The following is a 23382-nucleotide window of genomic DNA, read 5'->3' as shown; positions in this document are numbered from 1 at the left end:
TCCAATTGATTTCAGTGTGCGTAAGCATGTGTCTGTGTGTTTTGCTGGATCAGGTCAGCATCTTTCACGACTGAGCCCCAAATTCCTCCAAATCCGTCTTGTCTCATTTTGCATAAAATTCAAACTTCTCCTGACTTTTGAGGTCCCCTGCCTGCAACTCATCTCCTGTCACTCCCTCTGCTTCACCCACTCATCTTGTTGCTCTCTTTGGTCTTCTCCTCCCATTCTTGTTTTTGTGTCTTTTTCATGCTGCCTTCTACAGCTGGAAAACCATCCTTCTTCCTCATTGTCCTTTTAACCCCCAAACCCTCAAAACAAAACACTGTTTAAACTATTTCAACAGATTTCATGCTGAAATTGAAAATTGGCCAAAGTTTGTTTGTTTGTTTGTTTGCAAACCCTAAGTGAACTTTTTGACAAACAAAAACAAAGCAAGAATCCTTTGGTTTTGGCTTTCTAACAAAAACGTCACAAATCTCTAGCAATAACACTGCATTCTTCAGAAGTTGTACAGGCCTGCGGTAAAGTATCTGCATGGCTGTAAACAAACATGCATCAACCAATCAAAGCTGTTTTGTTTCAGTTACTCATTTTATAAAATTGCATCAAAGTGCTGTACAATGTTGTGGGGCAGGGGGATGGGGGGAGGAAGAGACTAAAGCAAAGCAAGTTAAACACTGAACTGTTCACTCTTCTCTGTAATTTTGTTTTACTTTAGGTTCCATTGACTGCACACTTACGTTCTCGCACCCAGCTTGGTACTGGGAGAATCTACTGAAAATCTGTGTATTCATCTTTGCCTTCATCATGCCAGTCCTGATCATTACCGTGTGCTATGGCTTGATGATTTTACGCCTGAAGAGTGTCCGCATGCTGTCTGGCTCCAAAGAGAAGGATAGGAACCTGAGGAGAATCACGAGAATGGTCCTTGTAGTGGTGGCAGTGTTCATTGTCTGCTGGACTCCCATCCACATTTATGTCATCATTAAAGCCTTGATCAATATTCCAGAAACTACGTTCCAAACAGTCTCCTGGCACTTCTGTATCGCTTTAGGATACACAAATAGCTGCCTTAATCCAGTCCTTTATGCATTTCTAGATGAAAACTTCAAAAGATGTTTCAGAGAATTCTGCATTCCCACTTCCTCCACTATTGAGCAACAAAACTCCACCCGCATCCGACAAAACACTCGTGATCATGCCTCCACTGCCAATACTGTGGATAGGACTAACCATCAGGTATGACTAGCAGTGGAGATGTCATCTCTGGATTCAGGCCTCCCTCCTGGAGATGACATGTGTTCTGAAGTTACAGTCTTTACTGATTTATAGCTATCAGGAGGTAGCTTGGTTTATCTTTACAGCTAGTGTACACGTACATACAACCCAATCCAGTGAGAAGCTAAGCGCTTGCAATACCCAATGAAGTTTGGAAGTAGGGGGCTCTCAAAAGTACCTTGCATGATCAGGCCTAATGTGTGTGTGTGTGGCTGTATGTGGCTATGCGCGCACACACACACACGCACATACACACACACTACACCAGAGAAAGAAACCGAATGGTCTTACTTTACAGAATGTTTGCAACTTCTGAACATTTTGTGACTGACTGATGAAGGATCATAGACTTTTCTATTCACACCACTAGTGCATGGTGGTAAGCCAAATAGATATCCCTATCCTCCCATTTTAAAGGTGACTGTCAAAGGCAGAAAATATATTTGCGCAATCTTTTTGCTTCTTTATGGTCTATGAAGAAGTTCTGAAAGGCCCTGTTTTTCCTGGAAGTCTATGCAAGCCTGGGCCCAGTCATCACACAGTTTTTGTACCAGTACAACTATGTTGGTTGGAGGTGTAATATTTTTAACCAATATAGTTATACTAGTGCAACCCCCAGGGTGGGCACAGTTCTGCCAGTATAAAGAAGCTTAGTAACCCCTTCCCATAAAGAATAAGTTATTAGAATGCAAGCCAAGTTTATGACAGTATAACCGTGTCCAGACTTGTTGGGGGGAGGTGTCTGTGCCACTTCAGCTATACTGGTTTAATTAAAGCAGTACAACTTGTGTGTGAAGTCTGGCCTTAAAGAACTAGTAGGTTTATGGCATCACAGATACCAAGGAAATCAAACCTGATTTACTGAGCGGGGAAGAGATTTTTATTTCAAGCAGTTTAAAACACTGGGGTTTGTTTTGGGTTTTTTTTTATTGACACCTATTTAATTCAATTGTCAAACTGCTGGACGAGAAGCTCTTCTGTTAGTGATTCAACACCCATGTCCCTTTAATTAGGTCTGAGAGCTTCTATTTCACATCTGAGTCTTCCTAGGGAAACATCAAGCTAAACAGGGAAAGAAAAACATTAAACGTTCCTGTGATCAAAGAAATGAAGCAGAAAAATAAACCTTTATCAAGATCTTCTGAGTCTTCTTTACAAGTCACATAAAAAAGAAAAAGGGCACAAAACCTGCTAGTGCTGAATAGATTCACAGCCCAACTTGCTGCAAACCTAAGTGTTTGTGTAGACTGGCCCTTAATCAGCAAAAGCACTCTGTTTCCAGTATCAGCTGCATCTACAGTACACTAGGAGGTTTGACAGAACAACTATCACTGTAGCTATACCAACAAACCTTTCTAGTGTAGACAAGGCTTTAGACTAATTCCTTAGACTGCTCAGCACAATTCATATCATTTTCAGTGGAACAGACAAAGGGCCCTAACAAAGTGCTGACTGAATGCTCTTAACTCCCACTAAATGAGAACTGAAGGCACTCAGAACCCCAGCAAGATTAAGCCCAAAGTGCTTGACACTAGAGCTGCTGGGGAATTTGACAAAGAATTGTGTGTCAGAAAGTGACAATTCATTGAATTGTTCTGAAAAGATGGCAGTATCTCACTTGCGTTCATTGAAGTAAGTGCTCTGATACTGTGATGATGACTTAATCAATTAGCTAGAAATGAATCCATCAAAATGAATTGGACTTTTCAGAATTCAGCAATCATCAACACAATTCATTAACAGCTGATCTTTAAGATAATCAGCAGCTGGCAAAAAAGAACAATAAAAAGGTATTTTTCAGTAACAAGAGGATCATTAGCATCCCCGGTGCAGAAAAATATTAAAGCAGATTTTAACCTAGGAAACAGAATCTTTCAGATAGTGTTCACCTGACTGGGGTAAGAACTGGTTTTATTAAAATCTTTGGACCAGATTCTTAGCTAATATTAACCAGAATAGTCCCATCAAATTCAACAAAAAGCCAGTATGCCATTTACAGCAGCTGAGTGTCTGATCTTTCCTTTATACTCCAAACCTATGTTGGGTCACTCATAGAAGAGTCCAAAGTACTTTAACGTTAAGCAGTTTTATTTAGGGACAGGGATTTCCTCAGGATCCCTTCATTCCTTCTTCATTTTTTATTCCTTCCTCACTTACACATCACTGTAAGTGCATTTATGCTTTTATATACAGCCCCCCCAGTCAAATAAAATCAAAGTGTGCCAAGCTTAGCACGACCAGACAGCAAATGTGAAAAATCGGGACAGGGGGTGGGGGGGTAATAGGAGCCTATATAAGAAAAAGATCCCAAAATCGGGACTGTCCCTATAAAATTGGGACATCTGGTCACCCTAAGCTTCCCTTAACCAGGGAGTTTAAACAAGTATTCACTTCAGAACCCATCAGCTCCATCGCTTCAGTCATCCAAGGAGAGTCACCGAAGAGTGACACAAGTTGCTTCATCTCCCAGGAGCTGAGCATGCTACCCTTGCATTATGCCCAGTGTTAGCAAGGGAGAGTAGCCACTTTTTTCCCATTGAATTATTTTGCACCATCTCAGAAGTATGCTGTGGATCAAATTCTGCTGTGTATATCTTAAGGGAGAACTGAGCCTTATATTAATTATTAAAGAGTGGGCATAGCCACACTATAAATAATAGCATACTTCGATTACTATAAAGCATTGTGGGTTTTTTTCTAATGGAATACTCCTAAATAACCTTGTGGGCAGAAAAGTGTCATTTTGTGTATGTTTATTGCTAAATTCAGCAGATCTTTAGAACTGGCCCCTATTCTGTAGCTCGATAGCTGTTGTACATGGAGTGGCTCTAGAAACGAGCCCATTGCTTTTTCTGTAATACATGCGATTCTCAAATCTGTTTGGCTTGCTACTCATGAAGAAAATCAAGAATAAATGACCCTAGGCGGTCTGGAACTAACTGATTATCTTATAAAAATGCATGCAATTGCTGAAGTTATTTTTTAAAAGTATGAAATGAACTAAATGATCAGGAACATACATGTTCATTAGTATATGAAAAATGGAAAGCTTTATCTGATCTATAAAACTTAGAGATGGGCCTAAGCCACAACATTCATTTTTGGATGCACATTTCCCCAAAGCATAGGGATATTCAGATTTGAGGATTATAATCCATTTCTAACTAAGTAGCTGCTAGTGGAATTTCCACCGCAGAGTTGCAGACAGAGCTGAAATAAAGCTTGTGAAATTTTGACACTGCTAAATCTGAACTTGAGCTTGGATTTGACCTCAGATCATATCTTATTTTAAACCAGGAGTTAAAGAAAACACCTCCTTGCTGAAAGACAAGTAGGAGGCTCCTCTCCTGTATTTTGTTTGGGTGAGCAGGGCTGCCCTGAAGCACCTCCTCTTCTGTGACTGGTGCAGGGAGAGCTTCTCCTTTCCTGTTTCAATCCGCTTTAGCCAGTGGTCTAAATCTGATCAGGAGCTCTACTTTTTGAGCAACAAACACTTCACTTGCAAGGCGTTTTGCCTTGATTTCAACTTGCTACAACACTGAAAAATACAGCCCATTGTCAGAGCATAGAAATGATCAATGGCTTTCAAGGAGAGAAAAACTGGCAGGTTTTGCTGTTGAAATTGTTAGTAGTGCACTTCTGCGCAGATGAAGCATTGATGACAAAAAACTGTATCTATCTACCATATGTATATGCTATTGGGGGCTTTGTGGGCAGGGGATTTAGTTCCTGTCTTTTCAATCTCAAACTAAACTGTTAGACTATTACAGAGGAACTTTAAAAAAGTTAAAACTCTTAACTTAGCAGAGTAACAATTGATTGTATTTGGCACAATAGGAAGCAAAAATCTTAGAAAATGTTCATGTATCACAGAGAACACTAACTTTTCAGCAATGGCTGCAAAAAGTGCATTGAAAGGACCAAAGTTGTTCTGTACTAATGAAATTCACATAGGATTCTCCGCATAGAAAGAAAACCGCCACCATTATGTGCTTGGCATGTAATGTATTCTAGTTTAAACATAGTGTATGACATGACATGGAGTAGACGTTTCTCTATTTTAATTCCTCTGTTGTAAACATATTGGGCCGGATCCTCAGCTGGTGTGAATCAACATAACTCAGTGGAATTCAATGGCACTATTTGATTCACACCAGCTGAGGATCTAGCCCATTCAAATATGTGGGTAAAAAAATAAACACAATTGTTGTCACCTTATGTTACTGAGAACCAGCAAGAGGTTTTAAGTGGAAGAACTACGCTTCTTTTGAAATCAGAGTCAGAACAACTAGGAATGTGCATATTTCTCTTTAAAGATCTTTTCCGGTATAGTCCTGAAGCTAAAACCACTATTTTTGTGGTAGTTTCCTCTGCCTTCATGATGTAAACTGAAAGAAAATTCTTGCCTTCAGCTTTGCACAGTGAGATAGTAGGAGCAAATGCTGGGTAAATTCACCCAAAAAAACATTTGCAAGAAACACATGGGAGGGAAAGTCAATGAAGTACTCATGGTATTTACAATTTCTTTCCTTTCAGTTGGAACTTCTGGAAGCTGAAGCTACACCACTGCCATGAGAGGGTCTCCTGCTGCATAGCCCTCAAAGCAATCACAACACCAGTGCCAAGGTGTGTTTGTGGGGAATGTGTAGGAGACACTTTTTCCCCCCTGGAGGAAAGTGCTTACTTTAAGATACATCAAAGTGATTTGCCACTATGGCAACTCTGCATTGCAGTTACAGGAGCATGAAACCTAATAGCAGGCAGAGTCAGATGAAATGGAGGCTTACCATGCTCCAGTGTACAAAAATATACATAGTCATCCAGAATATATACATTTATCTAAAAGGGGGCTACTGGACATTACTGGGATCAGATGGCCCAAGTTTTCCTCTGAATGGTTACAGTAGCATTAGGTTGGAAGCAAAAACTGAAGGCATGGGCAAATATAGGCTGCTTAATGGAGGTGATTTTCTAATAAATGGAAGTAGAATTGCATACAAAACACCTAGGGAAATTTTGGAACAGTTTCAGCTAGAAATGTGCTTTATACTGGTGGTTTCTTGTATCGGTTACAATACATATGTTTTTTATATGAAAAATCATCACTAAGTCAGCTACAGTAACAAAGGAGATCAAAGCTACCTGTGTGACACAGATAACATTCTCAAAAAAAAGTATGACCCTTTGTAGCATTTTAATGGAAAATGACTCACTTTTTTCAATGCTCACTTCAAAAACCCAACCCTTAACCTCCTCTTCCACTTTTAACATACAAAAGTATTTTAATAATAAAAATAACGCATTCTCATTTGTTCAGGAAGAAGCAAGTGGGAATAACAGTTGGGAAGGTTTGATGGTCCTCTGGGTTGTTGTTGCTTGTAAAATAGATCAATAAAGGGACTGCAGCTTTTCTGTAAATTCCATTGTGACTATATGTAGATTGTTAATCCTTTCAGAGCTAGCACAGTGTATTTATACATTCTCTTTGAACTAGTTTCTCCAGTTTCAACTGTGCAATCAGCAACATCTCAGACTCATCCAAATATTCATTTTTTGTATAGCACTCTGGGATCCTTCAGGATGAAAGGAGCTATATAAAATGTAAATCACTATTATTAAATCTGTGAAGAGCTTAAGCAAATACAGAACACACTTTAGGCCTTTTTAAAAAAGAAAAACAATAAAGTTACATTTTGAAAGTAAATTAATTTTTTAAAACCAAGCCCATAACATTTATGCTTTTCTAACCAATGTAATAAAATTGTAGTCTGTATTTCCATTTTCTATTGGCTGCTAAAGCACTTTAAAATGTACAAAAGAAACACTGTACAGAAGCAATTGCCATGTAACCTGCTCTCTGGTATCAAAGACAACTATCCATGTAGATAATTTGTGGTAATATGGTATTTTGTAGCCACTGTTTGGTATTTGCTGTATATAATTAAATGGTCAAGTTATCCATGAGACAAAAAAGTACTTACATGAATTTACGTGCATTGTAAAATAAAACCTTATCTTTCTCTTGTAATTAAAGTGCATCTAAAATTCTAATATTTTAGTGTGAACATGTTTGTTTCTGTCATGAATAGTGTAATACAGATTGACAGCCAGCCCCCCATCTGGTATAAATCAGGGTAGCACTACTGAAGTCAATGAAGGTATATCAATTTCTCCCAGCTGAGTATGCATCTGCATCAGTAGAATACATAAAATGGAACCCATTTTTTTCTCTTTGTGTTGAAAGCTGCCTCATGCTGCCATAGGATTTAATCCAGGGAAGCCACCTCTTGCAGTAACACAAAACTATGAACCTCTCACATGGGTCATCATTACAACACAGATTTCAAGGAGTAAGCCCTTGATCTGGTTGCAGTGATGGTGAGCCTCTAGAAAGGAATGTGATGCACACTTCGCTAGTATATTGTATTATTCCTTGGCTAACAGCAAGAAGTAGAAGCATCTCACACATTATCTGTACCAGGAAGGAAAACTGAATAATCCTCAGTCTTCTTGGTTACTGACCAACACTAACAATGTCACTATTCTGCTATAGTCCATTTAATGAGTTTAAGAAACTCCAAGTGAAATATAAAGAGCAACAACTTCTTAAAGCCCTTAGTGGTATGCCAGAAGAGCAATAAATTAAAAACAGAAGTCATGGCTTCCTGCACTCATTAGTTTTCCACTCAAAGTGCTTAATTATTTAAAACCCCAATTTCTTTTGGACTGGGAATGGAATAATGTTCACAAGTACAGTAATTTCACTCTTCATGGATAGTCAAATATTTTAAAAATGTGGCTTCCTACAATTCAATAATTAACTTAAGTACATTCATCATTATTCAATGTGAATACCTATTAGCAGACATTGTAGTGAAGCATTAGAAACATTAGAAAAATGCATTTCCTTCATTTTTGACAATGATTTAAAATAAGTCACAAATTACTATGTGACTTTTGGTTGTAATGCATTAATAAAAAATAGTTGTGCTTTTCATTCAAGCACAATGTACTGTATTCCAAATGGCATCCATTCAGCAAAAACATCTAAAGGCTTGTCTCAATGTCCAAGCTTTTAGCTTAGTTATGAAACAAAGGTTAAAATCCAGTCTATACTACAAAACTGGAACCATTTTATTACCTCGTTAGAGGACAAACATGGTGTAACCAAGTTCCTTGATATTGGTTTGTGGACAGGCCTTTTCGGATACAAATGTCACACTTCTGGCACCCTAGTATCCTGTCACATGTCCTCGACACAGTTCAGTCGAGAATAGTAAAAATGAGTGCTTAAAGTTGGCTCCAAAATGAATATTTGGGAATGTAAATAAGTGACCTGATTTTCAGAAGTGCCCCTTCTTAGAGTTACCTTGAAGGATCATGTCCTTAACTATCCAGCTGCCTTTGAAGAGAATCAATGTTCTTTGTACAACAATGGACATTTCTTATGTTTTGTTATAAAAACAAAACATACGGGCCAAAGTCTGCCTGGACTTGCACCACATGCAACCATGCTGAAATTAAGAGTGTTACACAGACTATTGTGTTAAGACAGAATATGATCCTGGTCAGTCAGGCAAAATACAGGTTAGGAAAATTATTTTTACACACGTAAAGTATAACAAATTCCAAATAATGTAAGTAATACCTGGTTATTTGCTAGTTACACTAGCTGACTCCATGCATTCCTCTCCCCCAACTTGGAAGAGTTCTAAAAGACTTTTGGTCATGTATAGTACCCAGCTACTATAAATGACGGTAGTACTATACTTCTGTCCATTCAGAGGATTCTTAATAAACAACGCACATGGCATCTGCACTTGGAATTGCAGATGTAAGCATGAACTTTGTATCCAAACATGCAGGGCTCAACATCTGACCAGGGGTCAAATTCTGTGTTTATACTTAGAGTCAGTTTAGGACCAGAAGGGACCACTAGATCTTCTAGTCTGATCTCCTATATGTGACAGGCCACCACCACCCACACTAAACACAACAACCAAAAATTGGACTCAAGTATTACAGCTCCCAGAAGATTAGACTATTATGTGCCCCTGGCAGAGAACAGAAGGGCCTGGGAAGCACCATTGCCTCTGGCCCCCACAAAGACAGGGAAATGATTAAGTGAGATATATGCAGATAATCATGGCAAATGACCCACATCTGCACACTGCAGAGGAAGTCCCAAAAGCCCCAAGGTCACTGCCAATCTGACCTGGGGGAAAATTCCTTCCTGTCCCCACATATGGTGATCAGTTAGACCCTGAGCATGTGAACAGAAACCCACTAGCCAAGCACCTGAGAGAAAGAATGCTTGGTGCCACCTCAGAGCCTTGGCCCTCCCCACCCGAGGTAGAGCTTTCAACTTTATCATTTATGATAGAGAGGTGTAAATTTGTTTTTACTTCATATTCCATTCATTCTGTTAACTTATTTCTATAACTCTGAAAACTTGGAATCTTTGTTCATTTTCTCATACTGCTTTCTCCAACTCTTTCTTTGCCTTTTTAATAATTCTTCATGCTGCTGCTTTACATCTTGTATTGTCCAGTAAGTCCTTGCTCTTCATTGTACTTGTTGCTTGCTTGTATGCCTTATTTCTTTCTTTGATTGCTGCTTTACAATCTTCATTCAACCAGGGAACTGGATTTTGGACTTTGTGGCAATTTGATGTCTTACCTATAGGTTGGTTGCTGCTACTACTCCCTTTATATTATCATTGAAATTCCTCTAGATTTTTACTTATACAGTTGGTACTTAGATTCTCAGCACACTTACTCTTTAAGAGTCCCCAGTTTTAATTTCTAAGACTCCAGGTAGGAACTCCTGCAGTGGCCTTCCCGTTCCATCTTCTTTATAGATTTCCCAGCTACATTTAATTGTTATATTGCTTGTTGCAATTCCCAGCTCTAAATATGAAAATGTTCCAGCCACTGAATTAAACCTAGAAGGTGCTTTAGTATTGAGCTATACCAGATTGTGTATGTCAATGAACTGTTCCAGGCATTTGCCATTATAATCAGTTTTTCTGCTTCCCCATAATTCATTATGGCTATTAAGATCTCCACAAATAATATACAGGCCTTTGACACCTTTAACTAACTCTTCCAGTTCTAGATTGTCTAGTTCTTTTACATGGATTGTAAACATCCTAGATACGTATTAAGGTGCTATCAGGGGCAGCTCTAGCTTTTTTGCCGCCCCAAGCACAGCAGGAAGGCTGCCTTCAGCGGCACGCCTGCGGGAGGTCCCTGGTCCCGTGGATTCAGCGGCATGCCTGCTGGAGGTCTGCCGGTCCTGCGGCTTCGATGTACCCATGCCGAATTGCCGCCAAAGCCAGCAGACCTCCCGCAGGCAAGCCACCAAAGGCTGCCTGACTGCTGCCCTTGCAGGGACCAGCAGGCCGCCCCCCGCGGCTTGCCGCCCCAAGCACGCGCTTGGAGCGCTGGTGCCGGGAGCCGCTGCTGGGTGCTATTATTCTGCAGTGGATCCACAACAGTATTGAACTCAAAATTTATATTCTGTATATCCATGTCAATGTAGCAAACACCTTCCTTTGTAAATATACAGACCCCCTCCTCCTGTTATTTTTCGGTCACATCTGAGGACATCATATGCTGCATGTCCAAACAAATATAACTTTTCTCACTACCTAGGTTTCTTGTGCTCATATCATGTCAGGTTTGCTTTCCCATTTTAGAAAACTGTTTTCTTTAATTCCTGTCCATGTGTTATTAAACTATGTGCATTCCAGCAAAAAAAAAAAAAAAAAAAAAAAAACCACCATTAGAACCACATTGCTTAAACTACATTTTTACTTTCATTTAAATGTGCATGCATGCAGCCTATCAAGAGATTGGCTATATGCAAATAATTTCCTGTGGCTTTTGTTATAATTTTTATTCTTTCAGTCTTCTTCCCTGTCTGTAGAGTGCAATTAATCACTTCTATCATAAATGCTATAAATTTCTCTTTACCTACAAGCCCTATATCTTCATCTATTCCCCTTATGTTATCTTTTTTGTTTTGAACTGCATATTATTTTACCAGTAGCTCTTTTCCCTCATTAGCATTTTCCTCTTTCTCCACATTATGCTTTGAATATTTTTGGTAGCTTTTGCATAGGCTATTTTATGGATAGTTTTATGTATCTCTCTAGCTCATTCCGCTGCCATGCACACTTTGTATGCTGCACTGTGCTTATCCCCACCACTGCTGCATTTCAGTTGTTTCTTCTACACAGTTCTCGTACAAGTGTTCTCCACATTTCCCACACCTTGTTTTCCCCTTACAGAGAGCCACCACATACCCAAATCTTTGACATTTATAACATCTCAAAGGGGCCATGCTATGTGTCTTAGCCCAGAAGAGGAGATATCCTATATTAACCCTATCAGGCAGCACTGCACCTTTGAACGTTATTCAGAGAGATATAGATGTTGTGTGTTCTCCTCTCTCTTGCTAATCGGTCACTTAACAAGCAGCACTTGGTCCTCACTTATACCCTTTTAATTTAATCCTCAGCCATACCACTCTTGCTTCTGTCATAAATTAAAGTGGCTGGCAAATTACTCTGACTTTTCCCTAAAATTGTAGTTTTAAGAATTTTCTCAGCCTATTTCTTATGTGTACATTCCACTAATAAGTCTCCAAGCTGCATTCTTTTAGCTCTTAATAGACCTGCAATACTTCATCTGACCCATTCTGCTGTTTTCAAGGGATTAACATCTCCTATTCTTGCATCTTCCGCTAATGATTTGTTGATTAAAATGTTGATCCTGTTCCTTACTCTTTTTTCCATTCCCTGCCCACTCCCGGTTTTTCAGATACAGATATTTCTATTTCCTCCCCCGCTTCTTCCTGCACTGAAGCCATTCCTCATCCCTTGCTTCTTCTCCCTTGTTTGCCAACATAACTTCCAGTCTCTCTCTTTCAGACAGTATTTCCAGCTCTCTTCAGCCAGCACAAGCTCTCAGCTTACCCCAGCCAAACAGCTACAGTACCATAGCCCAACTAGGGTTAGCAGGAACGCCCAGTCAAAAAAGAACCCTGGTGGATTGGTACCGCCGACTGGGCCATTAAAAGCCGGTCAGTGATGCAGCAGGGGCCCAGGGCAAAGGCAGGCTCCCTGCCTGCTCTAGCTCTGCGTGGCTCCCAGAAGCAGCTGCAAGGTCCTTGAAACCCCATGGCACATGGGGGGCCAGAGAGGCTCCACACCCTGCCCCCACCCGGAGTGCCAGCTCAGCAGCTCCCATTAGCTGGGAAACATGACCAGTGGAACCTGTGGGGGCGGCACCTGTGGGTATGAGCCTCCCTGGCCGCCCACATGCCGGGGGCTGCAGGGACCTGGCAGCCACTTCCTGGGAGCTGCAGTAAGCACCACCAGGACCCTGCACCCCAAAACCCCTCTCACACCCCAATCCTCTGCCCCAACCCAGAGTCCTCTCTAGGGTTGCCAGGTGTCCAGTTTTTGACAGGAACGCCTAGTCAAAAAGGGACCCTGGTGGCTCCGGTCAGCACTGATGACCAGGCCGTTAAAAAGTCTGGTCAGCAGGGCCGGTGCAAGGAAGTTTCGCGCCCTAGGCGAAACTTCCACTTTGCGCCACCCTCCCACCCAGCTAACCCTGCCCCTCCATGGTAGCTAACCCAGCCCCCCACCAGGAGAGCCCGCCAGCCCCCCACCAGGGGATCTCCCCCTCCCCGCAGCAGCTGCCCCCCCTCTGCAGCAGCTAACCCCGCCTGGGGAGAGGGCCCCTCCCCCCCCCCCACGCGGCAGCTAACCCCACCTGGGGAGACTCCCCGCGACAGCTAACCCCACCTGGAGAGACTCCCTCAGCTCACCTCCGCGCCGCCTCCTCTGCTGAGCTCGCCGGCGCCGCTCTAATTCTCCTCCCCTCCCAGGCTTGCGGCGCCAATTGGAGGAGACTTAGATCAGGGGCTGAGTGCTCAGCGGAGGAGGCAGAGTGGAGGTGATCCTGGGGGGAGGGTAGCAGTTCCCTTGTGCACCCCCCCATTACTGCGGGCAGCTCTGCTCACCTCCACTCCACCTCCTCGCCTGAGCGGGCTTTTAGGGGCCCCCAACCACTAGGCGCCCAGTCGGCTACCTAGTTGCCTAAATGGTTGTACTGGCCCTGCTGGTCTTTGGTGCAGCGGGGCTGAAGCAGGCTCCCTACCTGCCATGGCTCCATGCAGATCCCAGAAGCATCAGCATGCCCCCCCCCCAGCTCCTACATGTAAGGGCAGTCAGAGGACTCCATACACTGCCCCCAGTCCAAGTGCCAGCTCTGCAGCTCCCATTGGCCGGGAATTGTGGCCAATGGGAGCTGGAGGTAGGTAGTACCTGTGGACAGGGCAGCATGCCACAGAGACATCTGGCTATGCCTCCACTTAGGAGCCAGAGCAGGGACATGCTGCTGCTTCTGGGAGCTGCTTGAGGTAAGCACCTCCTGAAGCCTGCACCCCTGCCCTCCTCCCATGCCTCAACCCCCTGCCCCAGCCCTGATCACTCTCCAAACCCTCATCCCAGCCCAGAGCACCCTCCTGAACCCCAAACACCCCAGAACCCACAGCCCCCCTACCCCCTCCCACACTCCAGTCCCCTGCCTCAACCAGGTGAAAATGAGTGAGGGTGCAGGGGGGAGCGAGCAATGGAGGAAGGGGGAAATGGATTGGTTGGGGGATGGGGCCTCAGAGAAGGGGTGGGGGTTATTCAGTTTTGTGCCATTAGAAAGTTAGCAACCCCCAGACCAGCTGTCTCTTACCCCGAACTTCCTCTTTTTATAAGTTTATCCCAGCTCCTCCCGCAGCTGGGCTTCATCAGCTATTAGGCCTCATGACTTCCAGATGCAGTCTATAAAATTAATTGGCCTATTTTATCTCTTCAGGCTTGTATGGGGAGTGGACAGCCACAATGTATAGAGTAATTCCACTATCCCAATTTCAAACCTCATATGAGTATCTTGGAAATTTTTGGTGGGAGGCAAAAGCATTTCTCTGATTTTTTTTTTTTTTTTAATGGTAGCTGTTTGAAGCAGTTCAGGGTTTTGAATAGTTAGAATAAGCCCCAGGGTTCTGGCGTAGTAGGCAAAGGTGAGTGAACTAAATCTATTGCAATTTACCACTTGAATTTTATCTCCCTCTTAATTCTAGTACTTCCTAACCTTTGTGCCTGTTTTTACAACTTTAATGTTATTTTAATGTAGTATCTTGTTAAGATATAATTGTTCTTCCTCTTTGCTCTTTATTTAAGAATATTTGTATGAAGACGTGTATTTAAGTGTTCATTTGCTGCTGTTTATTCCCAATCAGTTCACAGTCCTCTCTAACATCACAATTGGTTGTCAGTCAAAATCACTGTTCAGCTCAGAATTATAAAGGAATTATCACAGTACTTATTATATTCCTATGGACATGAATATGATACCACAAACAGAAGAGTTTGACTTCAGGGAAGGGAGAAGTTTAGGTAAAGATCAGCAGAGCACAAGGATTTTTTAGAAATAACCCTCCTGGTTTATGTCAGTGTCCTTGGAAAAGAAGTAAAAGAAGCATAGAAAAGTACAGAAAACGTGAAATAAGATAAAAGGGCAGACTTACTTTTCCAGATGATGATTTTTCATGAAATATCAGCAGCATTTGAAGGGATCACTTCATATTCTAAGCAAAATCCATGTGCTATTAATATGACTCGGAATATATTTTTCAGATTTCATCCATGAATTTTGCCTTTCTTGCTTTGTTAATCTAGGCATACACCCAATCTGGGAAAGTAAAGGCCACATATTGTTTGGTGAAAATAAAGGAAATTTACGCATACTGCTGAAAACACAACACTTTTCTTTTAATATTAAAATTGGGGTTGGTGGTTTAAAATGCTACCATTTAATTTTAACAATTATCTTTCCTTATTACTGATATTTATAGCTTACCTGTTGCTGTCTATCAAAATTACTAGTGGTTGGAAAATAAAACAACCAAAAGGAGCTTGAGAAAGCTACAAAAAGAAAAATACAAACACTTCTGTAGATGTCATCTGGAAGAGCCACAAGACTGTGGCATGGGAGGAAACTTATAGACGTTTGGCTGGGGACTGCGGTAACACCAGTGAGAGGAAAACATAACAGCAGAAGATAATGTCAACAAAATACTGGGAACCCCTCAAACTTGTTAGTCTCCTTTCAGCTCCTCTTGCATAGAGATGAAGGCAGAGACACAGCATAGAGACTACAGTGAGCATTGTAGGTTTCATAAATATGAGCACAGAGAATGGTTTCTCAGAAACCAGAGTTCTCTATGATATTGTGAAGCACTCAACTGAAGGAACACGTTAGGAGCTATTTTAGAAACTGTCAGGATCGGGGGGCAGGGGAAAAGGAGAGGTGAAACTAGACACATTCAGATTTTGCTGCTGTCCACACAGTTTAACTCAAGCCCAGCCATCTCCTGCTTGCCTTATTGAATTCCAGGAGGCAGGTGGGCACAAGTCTGCCCACCTCTAAAGATCCATCCCCAAACCATAGGGGAGGATCCACTGGATGGGACTCAACTGAATACTGGGGACAACTAAGGAATAACAGGTCAGGAGTGGGCTCCAGAGGGGGGACACCGAACAGAGCACCCCAGACAGAACCCACTTTTCCTAAAAGTTGTGTAGGGAGCCAGCAGACACAGCCCAGAGGAACTCCGCCTGGATGCGTGAGACAAGGAAGGAATAGAAATAGGCCCCACAGTCACAGATCACCTCCCCTCCAGGATCCTCCTCCCAGTATTGTAGATAGCAACTTTACCCAGCGCCAGGAGGAGGTTGACAAGGAGGTCTCACGACTTCGTGGAGCCACAGACAGGTTGTGTGTATATGAAGAGGTGTGGGGAAGAGTGCAGCTAGAACCTCAACGAGAGATTCTGGAGGAGCTGAAAAGGAGGCTTCATTGTGGTGCAATCCAGATTGACACACGCCAGGGTCTCCCTCACGCCACAAATGGACAGGTGGCAGCGATTGGGGTGAACCATACCGGGTACACGCCTGTGCTCATGGCTCTGTGAATTTCTGACCAAGCAGTTTACTCTTAATCAGGACCCAGTCTGAGAGGGTCAGCGCTAAGGGGAAAATATCATAGGATTTGAATAAAGAGCAGTGATTAAAAATAAATTGTCTGAACTTGCTAATGCTCTGAGGTTTCCATTTTACTGGTTGTTAATGGTTGGACCTTTGCATTTAATTTCATAATGTTCCTCCCCTTCACTAGTCATGCAAAGGTTAATGGATTATTATGGTGCCTGTTGAAGCAGTGGTTTCAGATTTCTGTCCATCAGGGGATATTGTGTGTGTGATGGATCGGACCCCCCTTCTAGGATGCCAACTCATGTACTGGGATTTCACTGAGCCTCTCCTGCTCCACCGGCCTGGGTTCCTGCTCCCTTTTGCTGAATTAGCCACTCCAGCCTCTTGCAGCACACACATACAGGGAGGGCCCTACCCAGCCACAGACTGAAGTCAGCTCTGTGTGAGAGGACTCCCCTAGCACTTACGTGCACACCTCTTGGGAGATAAACCCAAAATAATACTGTCTTGCACTATATAGAAAAATCTATATTTATGAGCGCAAGCTCATAAAAATATGCCCTCTTCCTCAATGTGATGAGAGATGTGCACAGCTTCTTCACCCTCCCCATTAGAAATTAAACAAACTGGGTTTAATAATCAACAAAATAAGTTTATTAACTACAAAAGGTAGATTTTGAATAGTTAAAGGGATAACAAACAGAACAAAGCAGATTACCCTAGTAAATAAACAAAAGCTGCAAACTGAGTTGTATCCTACCCATCTAGTTTGTTAAAATTAACAAACTCTCACCCAGGGTGATAAAAAGCTGGCAGATTCTTAAGGCACAAGTTGCTTTGGCTTTCCAGGTTTTATACACAGATCTTAGCCTGGGACCATCACTTCCCACAGTTCAGTCTTTGTTCCTCAGATGTTTTTAGGTGTGCTGTTGTAGGGAGAGTGAGGACCCCTCATGTTCTCATTGTCTCTCTTGTATATCTTCCCCCCACTTGCTGGAAAGCTTTTTTGCTGTCATTTGAGTCAAACAGTTCCCATTGTGTAGAGCTATCTCTGAGAGGTTTCTATTGCACACAGTTCCTGGGGTGATCAATGTGCTGGTGTGCATTTCTTCAATAAGCCACTAGCATTGTTTGGCCTCATCCAATGTAGCACATTTGAAATAGAGAGACATGGTCAATATTCCAGACTTCAGATACAAAAATGATAAATGCATTCAAATTGGATAAACATATTCAGTAAATCATAACCTTTCCAATGATACCTTATATGAGCCATCTTGCACAAAGTACATTTCAGTTATGTCATATCTATATCATAACCATTTTTCCATGAAGAATATGGGGTGTAACATAGGGTGACTAGACAGCAAGTGTGACAAATCAGGATGGGATGGGGGGGAGGGCTAATAGGAGCCTATATAAGAAAAAGCCCCAAATATCATGACTGTCCCTATAAAATTGGGACATCTGGTCACCCTAGTGTAACATCCCAGTGTGCTCTGTTAATAATTAGCACTGCTATAGCACTTTTCATCTGCAATTTGATTATAAACAATGATTATTTATTGGACATTTACCCCAAAGAAACTTGTGAGCATATTGGAATGAACTGAGAAACAAGAGAGACTTTCTGCAGTCAGATGTAGGCAGTGACCCTTTGACTGCCATTTTGTGTTTTGTAACATACTATGAAGAGCAGTCCGACCCTAACATCCTTTTACCTTCCATTTTGTATCTTGTCTGGATGGCAAAACTGACCACATCTAGAATCAGTCCCATCTAATCAAACATCAGGCTTTTCCTGAAGTCAGTTCTGAATTTTTTTTTCAGACAGTCACAATTTGTCTCCTCTCTGCAGCAAGTATCTCGGTTTTTTTGTTTGTTTGTTTATTTTTTAAGAGTATTCTGTTAGTCAGTCCCCTCACTCAGCCAGTGCTAGTGAGACAACTGACATCTTGGTTGACATCAGGAATGAATGAGGGAACCTCAAAAGCTAAAAGCATGAGCTCCTACAGCTTAGGCTAGGTCCAGAGATTAGGCCCTGTATTTGGGAACTATAAGAGACATCCTGTGAGTGAATGCAGGTAACGTACTGAACAGTCGCTTATATTAACATGCTGCTGAGGGTCATTAGACAGCCTTCACAGTTTAGGATTAAATTAATTAATTTTGTGAAACGGATCCTTTTCCCTGTCTTTTAAAAGAAAAACTATTGCCTATTACATAGCAATAAGGCTGGTTACCTAAGATTTGTGGGACTACACTTAAATAAAATGTCTCCTTTAATTGAAAAACTGGTGGTAAATTTCTCTCTCCTAAGCCTCTTCTCTCTCTCTCTCTCTCTCTCTCTCTCTGTTCCTTATTTTAACTTATGGTGTGACACTTTTCATCTGCTTGGACTAAATATGCATTCTTCCCACCCACCCCCCTTTTGGTTGACAGATGAAAGTCACACTTTAGGAAAAATTGACAGTGATCGTGTGTTTGATAGTTTCAGGCTTTATACTTTTTAGAATTAAAAAGAAGTTTGTGAGAGTGAAACACTTGCTAGACCCCAACATATAGGCTAAGAAACACTGTTGTAATGGTTTCCCCCAGTTACCACTTGGAACTGGGGTACCACTGAGCCCACCTGATGCACCAGCCTAGGTTCCCTTTACACTGTACTGCTATGCAGTCTGTCAAGCCCTTCATCAGGCTTCAGACTGCACTTAACCAGCACACATACAGGTAGGGACACACCCAACTGCAGCTATACACACATGCTGAGATCAGCTCTGCATGGGAAGGCTCAGCTAAGGCACCTCCCAGTTAAGAAGGCATGCACCCCAGTCTGGAGTGTAAACCCAAAATTATACTATCTTGCACTGCACAGAGAACTGTACAGTGTACACTCATGAAATTCCACCACCCCCCTCAATGTGGAGGAAGATATGCAACAGCTTTCTGCCCCGAGTTATAATTCACACACACACTGGTTTTAGACAAAACAAAACAAGTTTATTAACTACAAAATATAGATCTTAAGTGTTATAAACAGATCAAAGCAGATTACCTTAGTAAATAAACAAAACCACAAACTGAGTTTAACACACTAAATAGGTATGCTATGAATTAGCAAATTCTCACCCTGAGTGATAAACAGACTGGCAGATTTTTATGGCACAAGCTGCCTTGGCTTCCCAGGTTTTCATAGACAGGTTAAAAATCCCTTGAGCCTGTGACCATCACTTCCCACAGTTCAGTCCTTACCCTTCCGATGTTTCCAGGTGTGTTGTTGTAGGGAAAGTGAGGTACCATCATTTTCTCCCTTTTATATCTTCTTCCCACTTGCTGGAAAGCTCTTTCGCTCTGACCTGGGTCAAACAGTTCCCATTGGGTAGTGCTATTTCTGAGAGGTTTCTATTGTACACAGTTCCTGTGGTAACCCTTGTGCTTGTGTGCATTTCCTCAATGAGTCATTAACATTGTTTGGCCTTTTTACTGTTGTACCTGAAAAGCTGCTTGTGAGTGTTTTCAATCTCACAACATGTTTCAGTAACACATACATAGCCTAACTTCACATATAATGATAGCACATACAATCCAACAAGATATTACTGTCTAGCAGATCAAGACTTTTAGAATGATACCTTGTAAGGCATACTTTGTACAAAAAAATATCCTAATTACATGATAGTGGTGAATATTGGAGTGCCAGCACTGTGATGCTGAATATGCTTATATTTATTGCAATGAAAATAAAAGACCTTCCATGAGGAGAGAGAACTCTGTGAAAAATGATCAAATATTCATGGTACATTCTGCTTTATTCATAAACTTTTTAAATACTAAGAGCAGCAAAAAGAAAAGGCTCATCATAAACCTGGAGAAATATGATACTCCATTTCACACACTCCTTGTCTCTGCTGCCATAAGACCTTTCCCCAACCATTTTCTAATTATTTTTATATTTTATGATACCCAGAGTATGTATGCGTGTGGGCCTGGGACTCGCAATGAATATCACTAACATGCTACTATCCAGTGATCTGGAAAACAGCAGCACCTTGAGGCCCTAATCAGAGATCAACACCCCATTTTTCTACGTGCTGTACAGAAAAATGCAGAAGGGAACATTATGATCATCTAGTCTGTCCTCCTGAATAAATACGTGGATAATGGAGTGGAGAGTATACTTATTAAATTTTACAGAACACACCAAGCTGGGAGTGGTTACTAACAGTTTGGAGGACAGGATTACAGTTGAAAACATCCTTGACATATTGATCTGACAATTGGTCTGAAATCAATATGATGAAATTCAATAAAGGTAAGTGCAAAGTACTACACTTAGGAAGGAAAAATCAGATGCACAACTACAAAATGGGAAATAACTGGGCCGCTGATAGTACTGCCCGAAAGGATCTGGTGGATATAGTGGATCACAAATTGAATGAGTTAACAATAAGATGCAGTTACAAAAAACTCATTCGGGAATGTACTAACAGGAATGTCATATGTGAGACATGAGATACAGGGCACTGGTAAGGCCTAAGATGGAGTACTGTGTCCAAATCTGGATGCCACACTTTGGAGAGTGCAGAAGAGAGCAACAAAAAAGATTAAAGGGTTTAGAAAACCAGATTTGAGGAAAGGCTACAAGAACAGACTAAACATGCAGGAGAAAAGAAGAGGGGGGACCTGATAAGTCTTCCAATATGTTAAGGGCTGTTATGAAGTGTACTGTGATCAACTGATCTCTGGGTCCACTGAAGGTAGGACAAGAAGTAGTGGGCTTAATTTGCAGTAAGGGAGATTTAGGCTAGATATTAGAAGAAACATTCTAATTATAAGAGTAAATAAGCTCCGGAATAGGCTTCTAAGGGAGGTTGTGGAATTCCCATCATTGAATGTTTTTAACAACAGGTTGGACAAATACCTGTTGGGATGGTCTAGGTTTACTTGGTCTTGCCTCAACTCAGGGAGCTGGACTTGATGATATCTCAAGGTCCTTTGCAGCCCTATATTTTTATGATAATACAAACCATAGACCCTTACAAGCCTGTATTGTATGTTTGAGTTATATTATATCTTTTAGAAAGATAACCTTCAAGACTTCCAGTAATGGAGAATCCATCATGTTCCTAGGCAATCTGGTCCAATGGTTAATTACCTTCAAGGTGTAAAATCTGTGATTTATTGCTAGACTGAATTTGTCTAGCTTCCAACCATTAGATCTTGTAATATCTTTTTTTTTTTTTTTGCTAGATCAAAGAGCTCTCTGCCATTAAATTCTCATCCTCATATAGGTACTTGTAGACTGTGATCAAGTCATCTCTTAATCTTCTCTTGAATAAGCTACATTGATTGAGCTTCTTAAGTCTTTCACTATTCAATTTTTTCCAGACTTCTAATCATGCATGTAGTTCTTTTCTGAACCCTTCTAATTTTTCAACATTCTCTTTGAAATGTGGACACCAGATATAATTCCAGCAGTAGTCATTCTGATTCTGTATAATAAGGTACTTGATATTCCCTTGCTTATGCATCCCAGCATCATGTTCACCCTCTTAGCTATATCATCACACTGGAAGCTCATGTTCAGTTGACTCTCTACCATTATCCTTTAAGTCCTTTCTAGTGTCACTGTACTCCAGGACACAGTCCCCCGTCTTGTAAGAGTGACCTACATTCATTGTTCTTATATGTATGACCCTGGCCTTTCCAAGCAATCCATATTAGTGCATGCACTTGGTTGTATTCAGTACTAGGCTACTGCTTCATGCTCAACTAAAAACAATAACATTCAATGAATCATTGACAAAAAATTGAAATATTTTTAAAATGTCATTTTTCACCATTTTTGCATATCACTCCAATAGCGGTAGACTGGATGGTTTCTAGTCTGTTTCACTTTCAGGTTCTCTTGCACTAGAACAATGCTGCACTATGGCAAATGCCACAAGGAAATATTTAAAAAGTAAGTTATGATATTTTGCTCACAATTTATTTTAAACTAAAATCTAGGTTTGGAGCCTGGAGTGTCTCTTTAACAATATAAAAACTCTCTTTCCTCTAAAACAAGTCAATTATTGTACTGAAGTTACTGTTCCACCACTTCAGCAGCCAATAAATTGTTTAATGTATTCCTACATTGCTACATCAATTCCTACATTGCTACATTGCTGGTACATATTGACAATGCAAATGCAAGTTTATTGGGCCAAATTCACCACTGACATAATCAGGGATAACATAATCAAAGTCAACGGATTTAAATCATGTTCCATAAGCTGGAAATTTAACTCTTTCCTATTAGTTGAGCCAGCACAAGCCAATATAATAATTACATACATTTTGCCAAAGATTGGTTTGAATTCCTCAATTCTTAAAAATAGCTCAGATATAAATAATGAAAAACACTGGAAGAAAATTTTTTTAAAGTATTGGACCAAAGGAAACTTGGACAGTCATTTTAAATTTAAAATCTCTATTACAATGAAACTAATAGATCGAACAGAGGTTATAGATTGAATATGTATGTTTGTTACTACTTCTTTTAAGACTATTTATATTTTATTATATTTATGTCACCTAAAGATTGCTTTTCCTCCAAAAAAAGATGGGTTTTTTTTTAAAGATTACACTGCATCTGAATTCCAAGGACTGACACAATGATAAGAAGGAAATCTAGGTAAAGGGCTACCATTTTTTTTAATAAGCAAAATATACATATGGTGTGCAGTGGTGGGATAATGAGCTGCTTGCAGACATGGAGACCATATGTAATTAACATCATCACTAGGTGGCCCACCATTCAAATTGCTCCTCTAGCAGTGACACACTATCTTCTGCATTACCAAGAGATATTGTCCTTGCACACACACTGATCCATCACAAGTTATCACTTACAGTTGGCCTTCTTTTGCCTTTGACTGGCGTCTGGATATGGTGGCCTAAGTTGACATGGCCTGCAAAAAGTTTAAAAAGCACATGCAAAGTTGCAGCAGATCAGAAGTTAATACAAGTCATTCCTGTACAGGAGGATCACCTGATCAACA

General features: G+C 41.1%; 1 protein-coding gene across 1 annotated transcript in view; it reads left to right on the top strand.

Moving 5' to 3' along the window:
• Nucleotides 1-7310, top strand: part of OPRM1 (opioid receptor mu 1) — a 36760-nt gene extending 29450 nt beyond the window's left edge. Inside the window, exons 3-4 of the mRNA XM_034765368.1 lie at nucleotides 719-1239; nucleotides 5815-7310. Of these exons, the coding sequence (XP_034621259.1) occupies nucleotides 719-1239; nucleotides 5815-5853 (560 nt within the window). The 3' untranslated portion in view covers nucleotides 5854-7310. The remainder of the gene's footprint in view (nucleotides 1-718; nucleotides 1240-5814) is intronic.
• Nucleotides 7311-23382: the final 16072 nt, after the last annotated feature.

The sequence above is a fragment of the Trachemys scripta genome, chromosome 3, assembly GCF_013100865.1.
Source record: "Trachemys scripta elegans isolate TJP31775 chromosome 3, CAS_Tse_1.0, whole genome shotgun sequence".
In the NCBI taxonomy this organism is placed as follows: Eukaryota; Metazoa; Chordata; order Testudines; family Emydidae; genus Trachemys; species Trachemys scripta.
The sequence above is the reverse complement of the archived record's forward strand: the minus strand, read 5'-3'. Positions and strand labels throughout refer to the sequence as shown.